This window comes from Anabrus simplex, chromosome 2 (genome assembly GCF_040414725.1).
Source record: "Anabrus simplex isolate iqAnaSimp1 chromosome 2, ASM4041472v1, whole genome shotgun sequence".
Taxonomy (NCBI): domain Eukaryota; kingdom Metazoa; phylum Arthropoda; class Insecta; order Orthoptera; family Tettigoniidae; genus Anabrus; species Anabrus simplex.
Window position 1 is genome coordinate 685,451,834 of NC_090266.1, and position 15,737 is coordinate 685,467,570.

Below are 15,737 nucleotides of genomic sequence, written 5' to 3' on the forward strand. Positions count from 1 at the left end.
GCATTATTATTATTATTATTATTATTATTATTATTATTATTATTATTATTATTATTATTATTATTATTTATTAGGTATGGTACGTTGTCGAGTAAAACAATCTTTATGATTGGGTAGTTATCACATTTTAAACCTACTTCTCTCCAAAAAATAACTATATTGGCCCGAGTTACGAGATATTAAGCGATCACTTTGTTAATGCCATTTCCAAATGCATTTACAATTTTATTTTATTTTATTTTTTTCCAGTAATAGGCAGCGTTTGTCATTATTTGAAGCGATGAGATTTACAGCAAATTTGATGATGACCCAAGTGGTGAAAGAGTAAAACAGAAGTGCTATAAAAGCATTTGATCTATAATGCATGTTTCTGTATATACATCTTAGTTCATAAACTATGGGCAACAGCACAGTGTAGTGAACTAGTCCTGAGAATCAGGTTACCCATTGTTAATAGGAGTGGGCATCTGACATTCTGAATTTTGGCCCTCCTTATGCTCAGAAGGCTAAGACAATCCAATCCACCAAAGATCCCTATATTATTACAGTGAAAAAATTACTCCTTATTAAAAGCTACAAACAATGTTTTACCTCATTGAGCAGGTTTGCTGCTTGAATTAAGTATGACTGAAGACAACCATGCACAAATGTCACAACTTGGTCAAGATTTTTTAGATCATCAAGAAATACATTCCCAACTGGAAAATTATTGTTAGGAGGCTTTGTTGATACTCTGCATTCTTCAGATTCCTCCAGATGCAGGTAACCTACAAGGCCAAAGTGAAACAAAATTAAAACAAATAAATGCAAATAAAATTTACTGCATTTAGTAGTAGGAAACAACTGAGGAACTACATATTTACAGAAAATTCTCCTTATAAATAACAGAAAGATCATTGCCCAGATCAAGAAGAAATCTGTCTTCAAACTTCAAACTAAGTGCCAGGCAAAACAGATATTTACTGCAAATAAAGTACCATGTTCAAAAGCTACACTATTGTAGAGAAGTGTATCAAACAAAATGACACTTTCAAAAGTGAGGTGCAATTATTATTATTTTTTAAATGTGTGTCAAATAATTTTTAGGCTTCAGGCAACACAATACCAGAAGCAACATTACTCACTCTGAACATGTGATTACATTTATTCCACAATCATATGTTCCCATCCCTTAGATTTGTATCATTATGGGAAAGTGACATAGAAATGGCTGCCAAAAGGGAATTTTTCAAAAAATATTCTTAAAAAATATTCTTACACAACCAAAATCTTTCTAAAAATATATTTTAACATATTATTTATAATGTTATAGAATGTATAAGGAAATTAAGAAAGAACTGATATTTAAGAATACCATCTCTAATGAAATCCTAAATGGATTGTTTGGCAAGATGTTAAGACTTCATTAAGGAGTCTGAACAACGATTTCTAATCAAAACGAACCGTTTCTTTCTGTTTTGTAAAGAATTCATGTTAATACAGGGGTCGTCCGCAGAATCACAGCTGAGACGTTGGCCGGCAAGCTATCGCTTCCGAATGGGTATATATATATATATATATATATATATATATATACATACATACATATTTATTTATTCTAATTTTTCATGATTAAGAGCTTCCCCATGGATGGAGCAGAGCCAATATTGGCTGTTTTGAGAATCCACGTGCCCACATAAGTTAAACCACTCTTCGTCCGATAAGAGAATGAGACTGGGATCAATTTCTCAGTCGTGCACTTTATTCAAAATACATTCACTGCAACTAATCCTATACATAGGACCACCCAGTTAAGTTCTTGAACCACAGTACATGTATATGTTTTTAACTTAAGTAACTTTGTAGCCCTCCGTAAGGAACCATGAGAAATTCAAGTTGCTGACAAGGATGGCTAAGAGATATCTTAGGATAATTTTGCAGGTGTTGTTCCTTGTTCACTTCTAATTGTTACCGGTTCTTCAGTGGTTACACAAACACAGTTAAAAGGAGGAAAGCAAACCAAATTACAAGGTATCTAAACACTATACACACCGTGACCATGTAATGAACTGCGGCAAAAAATAGGAGAAGGAAATATCAGTGAGGGCAACTTGGCGATAATAAACAAGGAACGAGGGACGGTGCTGGGAACCTACCAAAGGGATGGAGATGTCTAGGTTGCGGTTTTCAGAAGAATCAACGTGATCTTGGATTTTCAAAAATATTATTTACCAAACGTATCTTACAGAATAAATTACGAACAGTTTCACCAATGCGGAAAATACCGATACACAGTTTGTAAAATACAGACTACATGTTCTTAGAGACACACAAGTTAGAAATTCCTTGACAAGAGCTTCCTGTAAGTTCAAAGAGTCAAGCAAATGCGGTACATCAAATTACAAACCAAGTTGGCAATACAATCTTGAAGGTAAGAGGAACACAATACGGTATTACAATTTAGAGTGAAGTTGAACTAACCTTTCAAAACATCAAGCAACATAATAGTGGCAATTAGGGCAATCTCCTGTGATACACCAACGAAAACTAATGGAACTTAAAACCGGACAGAAAACAACAGTGCTTACCCTAAGGCAGCCCATTCTGGCAGTGAAGAGATGCAGAAGATGTTAAAACTCCGGCAGGCCAACACCAAGACGGCTCAAAGACTTAAAACAGGCACGGAAAGCTGCCTAGCCCCCTTTTAAAGGAAAATCTGGCCTTGGAGTAGCCAATCAGAACACAGGAGCTTGCCCAGATTGACCAATCACAACACTTTCTGCGGTCGCGATGTTTAAATTACTTTCTCGAACACATACGATCACGATCTTCCATTTCCAGAATAGTAAAACCATATTTTTAGAATGCATAACTAACAAAGGCCAACACACCCTGTTCAAAAATTTGCGTCACAAACTTTCTGGACTGTTCCAGTTAATATAGAAATGTAATCTACTAGTTACAATCAACATATGTAGAAAAATTTTCTTTGCACTGTACAGGTTAGGTAGCTGAATGGAATACGAATAAATATTCTAGCACAACACTCCAGATCATACAAAGTAAGTACTACTTAAAAAGATTTACAAATAAAATCTTCTATAAAATCTTCTACGAACACTTTCCACCTTCAAGGGATTCTATAACTGTCTCACTAATCATTAATATCTACCATTTTACGACATTTATTAACCATTCCGAGATTTGTAACTCTAACCTCTGAGAATTTCTGTAGAATATTTTTTGCTTTACGTCACTCCGACACAGATAGGTCTTATGGCGATGATGGGGTAGGAAAGGCCTAGGAATAGGAAGGAAGCAGCTGTGGCCTCAATTAAGGTACAGACCCAGCATTTGCCTGGTGTGAAAATGGGAAACCATGGAAAACCATCTTCAGGACTGTCGACAATGGGGTTCGAAGCCACTATTTTCTGGATGCAAGCCCAGAGCTGCGCGACCCTAACCGCATGGCCAACTCGCCCAGTAAAGAAATTCTCTCTTTACAGCATAAGCAGATTCTGTACTGACGTGTGTTTGAGTCATCAGTCCATAGACTGGTTTAATGCAGCTCTCCATGCCACCCTATCCTGTGCTAACCTTTTCATTTCTACGTAACTACTGCATCCTATATCTGCTCTAATCTGCTTGTCATATTCATACCTTGGTCTACCCCTACCATTCTTACCACCTACACTTCCTTCAAAAACCAACTACGCAAGTCCTGGATGTCTTAAGATGTGTCCTATCATTCCATCTCTTCTTTCTGTCAAATTTAGCCAAATCGATCTCCTCTCACCAATTCGATTCAGTATCTCTTCATTTATCCATCTCACCTTCAGCATTCTTCTGTAACACCACATTTCAAAAGCTTCCATTCTCTTTCTTTCTGAGCTAGTTATCGTCCATGTTTCACTTCCATACAGTGCCACGCTCCACACGAAAGTCTTCAAAAACATCTTTCTAATTCCTATATCAATGTTTGAAGTGAGCAAATTTCTTTTCTTAAGAAAGCTCTTCCTTGCTTGTGCTAGTCTATATTTTATGTCCTCCTTACTTCTGCCATCGTTAGTTATTTTACTGTCCAAGTAAAAATATTCATCTACTTCCTTTAAGACTTCATTTCCTAATCTAATATTTCCTGCATCACCTGCCTTCGTTCGACTGCACTCCATTACTTTTGTTTTGGACTTATTTATTCTCATCTTGTATTCCTTACCCAAGACTTCGTCCATACCATTCAGCAGCTTCGAGATCTTCTGCAGTCTCAGATAAAATAACAATATCATCAGCAAATCTCAAGGTTTTGATTTCCTCTCCTTGGACTGTGATTCCCTTTCCAAATTCCTGTTTGATTTCCTTTACTGCCCGTTCTATGTAAACATTGGAAAGGTGGGTGGGGGGGAACTGCAGCCTTGCCTCACTCCTTTCTGGATTACTGCTTCTTTTTCAAAGCCCTCGATTCTTATCACTGCAGACTGATTTTTAAACACATTGTAGATAATTCTTCGTTCTCGATATCTGATCCCAATCACCTTCAGAATCATAAATAGCTGATATATGAATCTTAAATAAACACTTGATGGGGAATAGAATAATTAGACCTATTATTACTTTCAATTTATTCTCACTGAAACATGAAAGAAACTGTGTTGCGAGACAAAGGCTAAACCAGTAGTCCCCAGACTCCCTCCCTCCCACGCAGCTGTCAGATTAGTCTGTTACCATGTGAAATTCCCAAATTAAGTTTGGGTGGGTGATCAATTTAAACAATGTGGTAAGAGAACCATTAGATAGAAATAAAATACACAAAAATGTTAAGTGCCTGGAAGAGAAAGACATATAAGTCAATTTTATGCTAAGGTACATAAAATCTCATGAAATTAATATTTTCAAATAATTATAGAAACATAGGAACACTGAAAAGAACACAGAAGGATAGACACTAATACAGGTCAGTATAGAAAGAGGGAGAAATAAAAAGAAAATACAAAAGAACAAGGACAATCTTCACATCTTCATACACGAAGTCTCTCTCTCCTAATTTCTCCCAATTATTCTCGAATGACTAGATGTCCTACATTTCAACCCTATGTCCAGGAGTCCGGAAAAAGTATAAAATCTCCTAGATTTTAAAATGTTACATAGCTTTTTAGTTTTTTATCTCATCTTTGCTTTCTACAAACACATTTCTTGTTGTATCATGACCATCCCATGGAGATATATATTCCTGGATGGTTGAAAGCAAGAAAGTTAAAAACTTCATAATTGTTCCGTATTGAACTGAGAACCACAATACTAAAAAGAAAGTATAGACGTTCCACCTTTTCAATACACTGTTATTAAGTTGTACCAATATTAAGTTACAACATGTTAACTTTGGGACCAGTTTTGACACATTTAAAGTGTCATCGGCGGATTAAGAGAACAGGGCAAAAGGACTAAATCATAAACACACGTAACAAATATAAGACATTAATTACAGTCAAAAGGATGTTAACGTAAGAAATTTTATTTTTTTGTCCATATTGAACTGAGATTACAATGATTAAACTTTTCAGAATCCACCTATTCAATACAATAATAATATATAGTAATATTATATATATAGTAATATTATTTTACTGAATAGGTGGACCCTAAAAAGTTTAATCATTGTAGTCAAAATGGTGTACGTAGAAATATCAATACTTTTTATGAAGTTGAAGTTCAGTTGAAGTTAATTTGTAATGTGACAGTCTTGTATATTCCTGCTGTGCTGTAATCACGTAAAAAGATGTTGAGTTGACGGAAAATAAGTTAAGAAGCTTGATCCAACATAAAATTTTGAGGGATCTCAAGATCAATCTTTTAACGAGTCAAAGCATCTCTCAAGATCAATCTTTTAACGAGTCATCCCTCGAGACTTTATGTTGGATAAAGCTTTTTAACTCGTTATTTACCATCAATTCAACATCTCTTTATGTGATTACAGCACAGCAGGAATATACAAGACTGTCACGTTACAAATTAACTTCAACTGAATTTACTTCTTCATAAATAAAAAGTGTTGATATTTCTACGTACACCCTTTTGACTGTGATTAACGTCTTATATTTGTTGTGTGTGTTTATAATTGTTTATGATGTAGTCCTTTCGCTCTGTTCCCTTAATCGGCTGATGATGACACTGTAAATTTGTCAAAACTGGTCCCAAAGTTAACATGTTGTAACTTAATATTGGTACAACTTAAGAAGACTGTACTGAAAAGGTGGAACCTCTATACTTTCTTCTTAGTATTGTGAAAGCAAGAAGTCGAGATATCTCATAATCTATAGGGGTGATATCTCATTTTCGAATGCAAAATAATCGCCACCACATTGTGGCGTGTCAGTGTCTCAACCCCATTTTGTTTGGCTTGTCTATGTGGTTAGTATCTGCGTATAAGAGTACAATTGTTTGGGTAAATACACTTTGTAACTATTTTCCCGTACGACAGTGTACATGTTGTGCGGATAGTTTGTCACAGTTCGAAGTGCATGAAAAACTTAAAATGCTGAAAAGATTTAAGCAAATTAAGCAAATATTCTGAATTTCTTAAGATTCCAGTACCTGAACATAATGCTGATGCGAACAGAATATTTGTTTAAGGTACACTGGGTGGACATATGCTAGAAATCATTAGAACATTCTATCAGCGAAAGGCTTAAAATTAGTTAAGTACAATTACAAGAAATTTAAACAAAATTACTTTTGTAAATCTCATAAAACAGATTTACTAGAATTTTTTATATTTTTTATCTTTAAACATAGAGAATATGAAAACACTGTTAGAGACAAGATTAGGAATGTGCCAATCTGTCCTACATTTCAAACTTCCATGTACTCTACTTCAGTACTGTCATCTGGTCACCCTGAGAGCAGGCTTCAACACCCATTGCTTCTTTCTATGTTTGTATGTCCCTACTTTTCTATATAACTTATTACTTAATTTGCAAATGGTTATCCCTTTATACTAATTTAATTATTATTTTCAATGATTTACAACATGTTTAAGAATGGAGTTACTGTTGTGTACATTTTAAAGCAAGCAAGCTTGTAGTTAATCATGGTATCGTGACCATAACCATGGGGCGTTCAGTTTTACATGGAAACTGAACCACTGGAGAAGACTATTTTCATTACAAAAATCTGGATGTTTATGTGAACATTACAGGAAAATTGCAGCAGAGAAATTTTTGTACCTTGATATTTAAGCAACTTATGAATTTCATAGTTGGTTCCATATTGTAACAATATTCAAAAATGAATTCTTCAAAGGAATTTATTATGCAGGTTCTACCTATTCAATACTTTAATTAAGCAATTTTTGAATACTGATATTTAAGTTCAGGGATAACTGGAGAGTGCACTAGGCTATACATTGTTTCCAAGGCTTTTTTCCTGGAAAAAGAGGTGCCAGAACTCACAGGAGGGAAATTAAGGAAGAAGACATGGGATTTACCGAACATTTAAGAAAGCATGTAATTTTCATTGAAACCTACTTACACTGAATTCAAAACAATTTCCAAATTTTTGACATGTCATCATCCTCCTCAGTTCGTTTTCTGGTCTTGCTTTTTGTATCCATGGCTGAATGACGACCTTGTAACAACCAGGTTATGACATACTTCATTGGATCAAATACCGTCAAAGGAGGTCCAACAATTCTTATAAATAGTAATGAGGTAATGATCTTCATGGAGTCACAATCAGGTTCATATGAGAAAATCCCCTTTCACACTCGAAGATATAGCTATTGTGCTGAGAGTCCTCCGAACCCGAGAAAGTTCCCTGGGCACTTCTTCTCTGAATTTCAGATGATCTCTGAAGGCTCGAATAGCTTTCTTTCATTCAGTTGGAATCTTCTTGCCAGTGTGCCTATTTCTGCTTCTCCATACAGAATATTTTTTCTTGAGTTTGCTGGCCAATTCCTAGAATCCAGAACTCTTGCACATCCTGATAGTTCGGCGTCTTCTTCGGAAAGTAATCTTCTCTACAGAAAAGTTTTAAGTTGTTCATAGAAAGCATTCGGAAAGATTGGTGGATCATAAATTCTGCTTTTCTTATACAATGGAACACCCTTAAACTGTAGATTTGCAGCAGCCTCAAAAGCTTTCTGATAGTAAGGCCATGGGACAGACCACCTCTTCTCACAAATATCAACAAGACAATCACTCTTGCTGTGGGCTTTGTAAAGATCAGCATTTCTCTCCTGCAGATCTAAGCTTAGTTCAGACAGTTCTTGCAAAGCATCGCAAATTAATCCCAGATCCAAAATAAATTCCACAGATGTTATTTTCCTGTGAAGACCTTTATAAGTGCATTTTTCCTTTCTGTCACAACCATCTTCTGATTTACCTCTTTCAAAATGAAGTACCAGTGCTTCAAAATCCTGCCAAACAGCCAAAACAGTTCTATAGCTGAATGCAACCGACCTTGTGGACAGAATTCTTCCAATTTTTAAAATCTGCATCTCCAGTGTAGCTGCACATGACTGGAGCTGCCTTGCATTTTTTGGAGAGGCATGATACATAACATATAATTTGTCCATAAAACTCTTAAATCTATTGATGCCAGAAACCTCTTTCACAACATCGTGTACTGATAATTCCAGTCTATGGCTAGCACAATGCCACAAAACAATGGCAGGAAATCTGTCTTTAAAAAGTTTTGAAACTCCTCCACGTACTACGAACATTACTGTGGCACCATCACACATCTGTGAAACTAAATTTTCCTTTAGAAAATCTTCTGTGAACCCTAGTGCTCCTATAGAAGACATCAAGCTTTTGTAAATTCCATTTGCTGTTACGTCATCTAACTCAAATCAATGAAAAGGTTGACCGGTTCTGCCATTTTTATTTCTTCAATGTAGGTGCGAACATATACCATCAGAACAGACTTTTGACTTAGAATAGTTGATTCATCAAGAATAAGAGAGAATGCTCTTTGAATAAAGTACATTTTCTATCAATCTTGTTCTCATTTCACTGCCTATGTGGTTTACTATATTTATACAGACATTACTTGAATGCAAAATTCTCCCCATATCAATCCCGTTCAATACTTGCAAATCAATTTCAGTTTCAGAATTGTAGGGAGACTGGTTCTTATTTGCCACCTTATAAGCAGTACGAAATACTTTACAAGTAATTTCCTTTTCTCTCTCTAATGACTTTAGACATACTGTCTCGAGTTTTTCTTTTTTCCCCTTCTTCAGTTATTTTATTAGCACTTTTATGTCCAGCACTTTCTTTGTGGTCAAAAATCTTTTTCCTGAGAGACGTTAGCTTCTGTTTACGATTTTCTCCATAAGACACAATTTCACAGTTTTTCCACTCTTTTGATAGTCGTAAACCCACATTCTTCTGTACACCTGAACTTCCAACATTTTTGCACACTGACCAACCTAACTTGCCGTCATGAAAATACAACCAATCGGTTTTTTTTTTTTTTTTTTTTTTTTTTTTTTTACAAAATCATTATTTTGTTCTACAGTCCAACAACTAGGCCACAGACTTTGAAATTCACTTTGAACTTTACATACTGTTGTGGAACTCATCGACACATCTGTTGCTTCAAGTTCCACACTTGAGTTTGATGATACTCCAGCTTGATGGACTGACGAACTGCTTGGGCAACTTTTGCGTTTGGTGGTAGGCACACAAAAATATTCTGAAATTCTTTTCATTCTCGCCTCGTGGACGACAGATTTAGGTTATGTCTATTGCCGCGTAAGAAGTAGTACAAACTATGGCTGAGAATGCAACAATCACAGGCAATTATCTACATCACCGAACAATAGTACTCTATATTGACAGCAATCCAGATGAAACATAACTAGAACTGGGACCAATATACAAAAAAAGCTACAAAGTGAGCAAAGAAAGAACAAGAATGAATACTGTATATCCATGCTGCTCGCAAACCGGAAGAATGTTTTCGATTTCGATTGATTTCGATTCCCGAAATAACAAGGCAATATTCAATATTTCCTTTTCAATTAAGGTCATTTAGCGTGGGAACACTAAAAATTATATTTTTTAAATTCCTTAACTTTAAAAAAAAATCATATTTGAAGTCTAAATATTTTTTAGAGATTTGTATCCATGAAGAGGTTCCGGAACACCGTTCCAGTGCGTCCCGCCAGAAAAAAAAAGCCCTCATTGTTTCATTAGTATTGTAACGGTTCAAATCTTGTTACAAGATTATATCTGTATTATTATTATTATTATTATTATTAGTATTATTATTATTATTATTATTATTATTTCATCTGTATTATTATTTTATCTGTGAGATTATTATTGTATTATTATTATTATTATTATTATTATTATTCAATTCAATTCTGCAATGATTGTCGCTTGCATGATTGTAGTTAAATTGTGTAAATATGTGTGTGAATATTAGCATTTAACCATGTAAAATAAGACTCGCCACATATCATATATGGATCTGCTTTGTAATAAGTTTTGACATTGCAACACACATGTTGCAATACTGTTAGCATAACTGCCGAGTCATCGCTCTGTCGTCGTGAGTGTTTAGCGGTGAGCTCACTTTCTTGGAGTTACCTAGGATGCCCCGGGCAATTTCAGCATAGTGTGTAACATTTGGATCCAGGTGGGAGTATATCATAGTTATTTCTGGAGATTGCGTAGGTGTGTCAACTAATGTCTATATAACCTGGTCCAGTGTCTTATAGCAGCAGTCGAAAGGAAAGAGAGGCCTCAGTCAGTCATTAGTCAGTGTTCATGGGGAGAGTGAGGCCACAGTTGGTCAGTCGGTGCAGTTGGAAGGAAAGGCTTGCCATGAAGACATAGAAGGATAGACTTGCCATGAAGTCATATAGGACAGACTTACCAAGAAGTCATATAGAAAGAGACACTTACCAAGAAGTGTTGTACTGAGATGATAGTAATCAGTCATCTGGATGGAGAAGCAGCAGTCACATGGATACTTAGTCGTCAGTGAAACAGAAAGGATACATCACCAAATTAGGCTTGATACATCTACAGCAAATACCAATTCAAAGGAATACGTCGTAATTACACTCAAAGTGTTGAAGGTACAGTCAAGTGAACCAGTGAGGGATAAATTTCGTGTATAATTGTTAAATGTCCGGTCAAGAAGAATTCAAATTTAATGCCTAGTTTTTTTCAGTTGCAATGTCATACTTGCATATTCTCATGTGTTTTATTGCAGAAGTTCTTACAATTTTTATTGAAATTATTTCAACAATATACTTTGTTCTATCAAATTAATTTATTGTTTTATTTCAAGAGTAGAATTACATAACCACAAATTTAATGGGGAAACAAAATGACTATCTCCTTTTCCCAGAACTTATATGGTATGTTGTCAAAAGTAAGCTTATTACCCCACACCCTAGAGATATTCAAGAACCTCATTCTCTTATTGCTGCACTGAGTTGTAGCTGGCGCCCATCAAATAACGTATGTGTAAGTACTCAGGTAAGAACTAAGTGGGAGTACAAGGTCCGACGATTATGTATTTTATTTAATGAATATTAATTTTCATATTTTTCATTTTAAATTCAGATTTATGTATTTTTAATTTAGTAAAGGAGTTAGGAACATTTACAGTATACAGCAGCATAGCAATATTAAGGAGAACAAACCTGGAAATCTCTAATGTCTCCACTGTATTAGCTGTATTGAAAAACTGAATGTTAAAAAAGTTGTGTAAAACATGCTTTCCGATCTTTTATATTAATTGTTTTTTTCTTTTTTATAATGGAAGCCATTTCTTTTCAGTTTTGACTTAGTTAAACCATAGCTGAGCAGTTTTTCAGTCTGCAGAAAATAATGCAGGATTAATAAAACTAGAAAATACCTTAAAAAAATATATAATTTAATTTAAAACAATATGACATGTTTCATTCTTGAAAGAATATTTTTCTATCAAATCACTCTTTTAATATGATTATTCATTTATTATTATTTTTAACTGATAACGAACAAGCATAAAAACATTGGTTAAAATTCTGTGAACATCCAAAATAATACTGTCGAAATGTTTGAACTTATCTTAATGATGTACTTCCCTACTGTATCTCCTCACTGGTCCAACAGTGATTACAATGCATCGATCCTGGTGTCTCGCCAGCTTTCTTTACCAGTAACTTCAGTTATGTCATGCTACGATGATGTCATCAGCTCCTATGGAACTGTACTTGTAGTCTATTATTATTATTATTATTTATTGTTATTATTAATATATTTTAAATTGTTTTGAAAATTATTTGGGGATGTTTCATGAGAATTAGTAAATTAAAAAATAATATTTAATAGAGTTTGACTTCTTGTGCTTTACTGATGTGTGTGTGTCCAACCCTTGCCCCATTTTTCTATGGTGTGGGGAATGAAATGAAATGAACCTTTGTTGCGAGTTTTTATGACTGCCCTTACTGGTGTCAATCTCCTTAGAGGAGTTAATGAGATGAAATACATGACATGATATATGATAGTAAGAAGGAAGAGGATGAAAACTTGTGCCAGCACATAGCCCAGTCCTGTCAAACAACAACATGGGGTCTGCCCAAGGCTTAGCTTCCCCATCCAATGGACAAACCACCATCAATAACATCGTATGCCCTCACTCCATATGAACACTGCAGAAAGGTTTGGAATTGAATCCATGTATTTGGCAAGAAATCTAGGTATCGGAAATTGTACATCACTATCTCTCCTACCCTGCCAGCCAAAATTGTGATGGTGTAACTATTTTTACATAGATGTTGATTCCCATAGGGAACCTGAATTTTTTTGACCAATCAGACTCGAACCAGGTAACCACGGTGTCAGACGTCAGACATGCATAGACCTGATGCCTTCATGATCATGGCCACCAGGTGGGCTTTTTGCTTTACCAAAATGCGATTTAATTTAATAGAATGAATAGTGAGAAATCTTTTAGGTGTGTGTGATTCTTGAGATTAACTGTGGTTGGTCATGACACGTATTTCTATTTCCTCTCTTATATTTAATGATTTTATATTATTTACAATGTGTAATATTTTTGAAGTGGTGATGTCCATGAAGTGGTAGCTATTGTCATTCATGTATTCACAGAAGGTTGAGTGTCTATTGTCTAAATGATTTTTTTTTTGTACAAGGTGTGGAAATTGCATTTTGCTTGGCCAACACGTGTGGCATTATATTTTCGTTTATGACAAAGTTCATATATTTCTGATTTGGAAAATGGGTCTTTTTCATTTACATTATATAGGAATATATGACAGCCCCATGGTGAAGGGTAGTGTGCCTTGAGGCCCCTTGTTAGATTCCCAGCCATGTAAGAGATTTGTACCTGGATCTGAGGGATGGTTTGAGGTCCACCCAGTCTACGCAATTACAATAAAAATTAACAAGTATTCAGAATCTGGTGTTTACAAATTAAAATGCACGCAGTGTGAGGCTAGTTACGTAGACCAAACCAGAAGAAGCTTCGCAACTTGTTATATCATTCACGCAGCTAACAAGGGAGCCTTCCTAAACATACTTGAAAACGAACACATACATCTCGACCAAAAAAAAGAATCTTAACTTCAACCTCAACGAAACCTCAAAAAAAAACTAACATCCTTCTTGATGAAATAATAAAAATAAACTCTCAAAAAGTAGTAAGTCTTCAACAACACAATAAGCAAGCTGCTCCCATCCCTCCAACTCTTCCCCCTTGCCCCTTCACTGCTGTATCCCCTCAACAGCATTAACTCAAGGCAATCCACCTGCTTGTGCTGACTAACACAATCTGACAAAGTACACAATAATTCTTCTTCTTCTTGCTAGATTTATATCTATCAAATTAAGGAAGAGGTACAACATGTTAATAATACAAACATCAAATATCATATTCAATGTTCCATACTGATGCTCATATAATTAGAATGCTCCATCTGACACTAAGACTCATCACATAAACTTAACAGAAACTCCTCCTAGCCTTATTTGTTTGATTTACAACCAGCATTGGATGTGCATTTCTCAACAAGACTTTTATAATGTTCAACACTGGCCGAATTTACACAAGAACATTTTTCTAGACTATGGAAAACATAGGTTTTTAAAACTTTTAATGTGTCAATGTTCAAAAATGGACTTTTTATTATGTTTTCTAGTCCAACATATTTTATTACATTAATGTTAAGATATTCTCCTACAATTGAGGCAGTGAGCGAGAGAGTGTGCTATGCCAGAGTTAGATGGAACTGAGATATTTTGAGTTTTAAGTTTGTCCCAATAATGAGAAAAACATTCCTATTAACATATACTTCATTGCTTACCACCTCAAAGTATACATTTTAAACTCTTTAGGAAAATTATTTACAGAATGTAATTCCATCATTTAACCCTCTACTTATGCCCTTTTCACCTGCAAGCAAACAAAATAACCTTGCTTTAAAAGAGAGTTATCTTCTCTGTAATGATATCTCCTTTTCCTTCTCTTTTTATTTTTGTCACAAGTTTCCTCTCCTCCAAATAATTACAATATCACATGGAAAAAAGCATCATTCCATCTTTCTGTCCATTTATCCACTTTCCTATCAGTCTAAATCACTACTTACCCCAACATCACTTTCATTACTCGATTACTATAGATCTCTTGTTCCTTTACAAAAGGTATTGAGATCTTCAATTAAATCACATATTGAACTAATGCCATGGTAAAGAAAATATTTCAGTACCTTCGGATATCACAGTCTTGCTGGACAGCCTGAATTGTACTCTAGTCATCCGGCTGGAGTGCATGATACATAGCATGTTAATTCTGTGGTATGGTAGAAGAGACATAAAATCCTTATAGTTAGCTTAATTTTTGTTTTTGTGGGATGGGATTTTTTCACAGAATATGTGAAAAATATGTGCCTTTTTCTTGAATTGTCAATTATTTTCTTTGAGTAAATGCTACGGCATTCTTATCGACTTATCGGTTCAAATAATTATTTTGTGCATTATAGTCACCAGTTTTATAGAACGCACAGAATATATATATATTATTTTCAGTTTATATAAGTTTGTGGTATTTACACCAGCTCGCATTAGCTGCCACTGATTGCAAGCTACACTCACATCCAACACCTTGCTGCCTTGCAGGAACCACCTTGTTCATTTTATCACCAATATCCTCTAATGCTAAGCTCTACACACTTAAGTCCTTTATCATTTCCTCTTATCGTCACTTCTAACTTCTTGGCACAGCTCAGTGTCTCACAGTATAAATGTGAGATTAGCAATTCGCATAAAGTTCTGAAAAAAAAAAAAAAAAAAGGAGGGAAGAAGCCTACGGATGTGTTTTATGTTTTGCATACTGTATGCCGTACACATGGGTAGCAATAACTCAAATTTACCAAGTTCTCAGCTTAGGCCACTCTCACTCACTGCCTCAATTACTAGCTAAATATGGCCCAATAAGGTTGAAACATGAGAGTTTGAATATGATCATATATACTATTTAGTTTTAAGGGGATAGTCTTAATTTGCATAGAATAAGTGGACCACTAGAAATAATTTCTTATAAAGAATGTTGTTTAAAAATTGTCAATATGGAACCAAATATATTATTCATTATTTGCAATAATGTCTCTACGATAAACACTAAATCAGCGAGAAAATTTTTGCATCTATAATATCACTTCTCAGTAATGATTCAATTCCTATTAAAATATCTGATAAATATCTTATATATCTTAAATTAATAAATTCGATTCCTTT

General features: G+C 34.8%; 1 protein-coding gene across 2 annotated transcripts in view; it reads right to left on the reverse strand.

The window, feature by feature from the left end:
• The window catches only part of LOC136864372 (dual serine/threonine and tyrosine protein kinase), a 331,375-nt gene that overhangs the window by 220,235 nt on the left and 95,403 nt on the right, over positions 1 to 15,737 (reverse strand). For both annotated transcript variants that reach the window (XM_067141287.2, XM_068226255.1), the window contains exon 6: positions 592 to 767. In XM_067141287.2, coding sequence (XP_066997388.2) covers positions 592 to 767 — 176 coding nt within the window. The remainder of the gene's footprint in view (positions 1 to 591; positions 768 to 15,737) is intronic.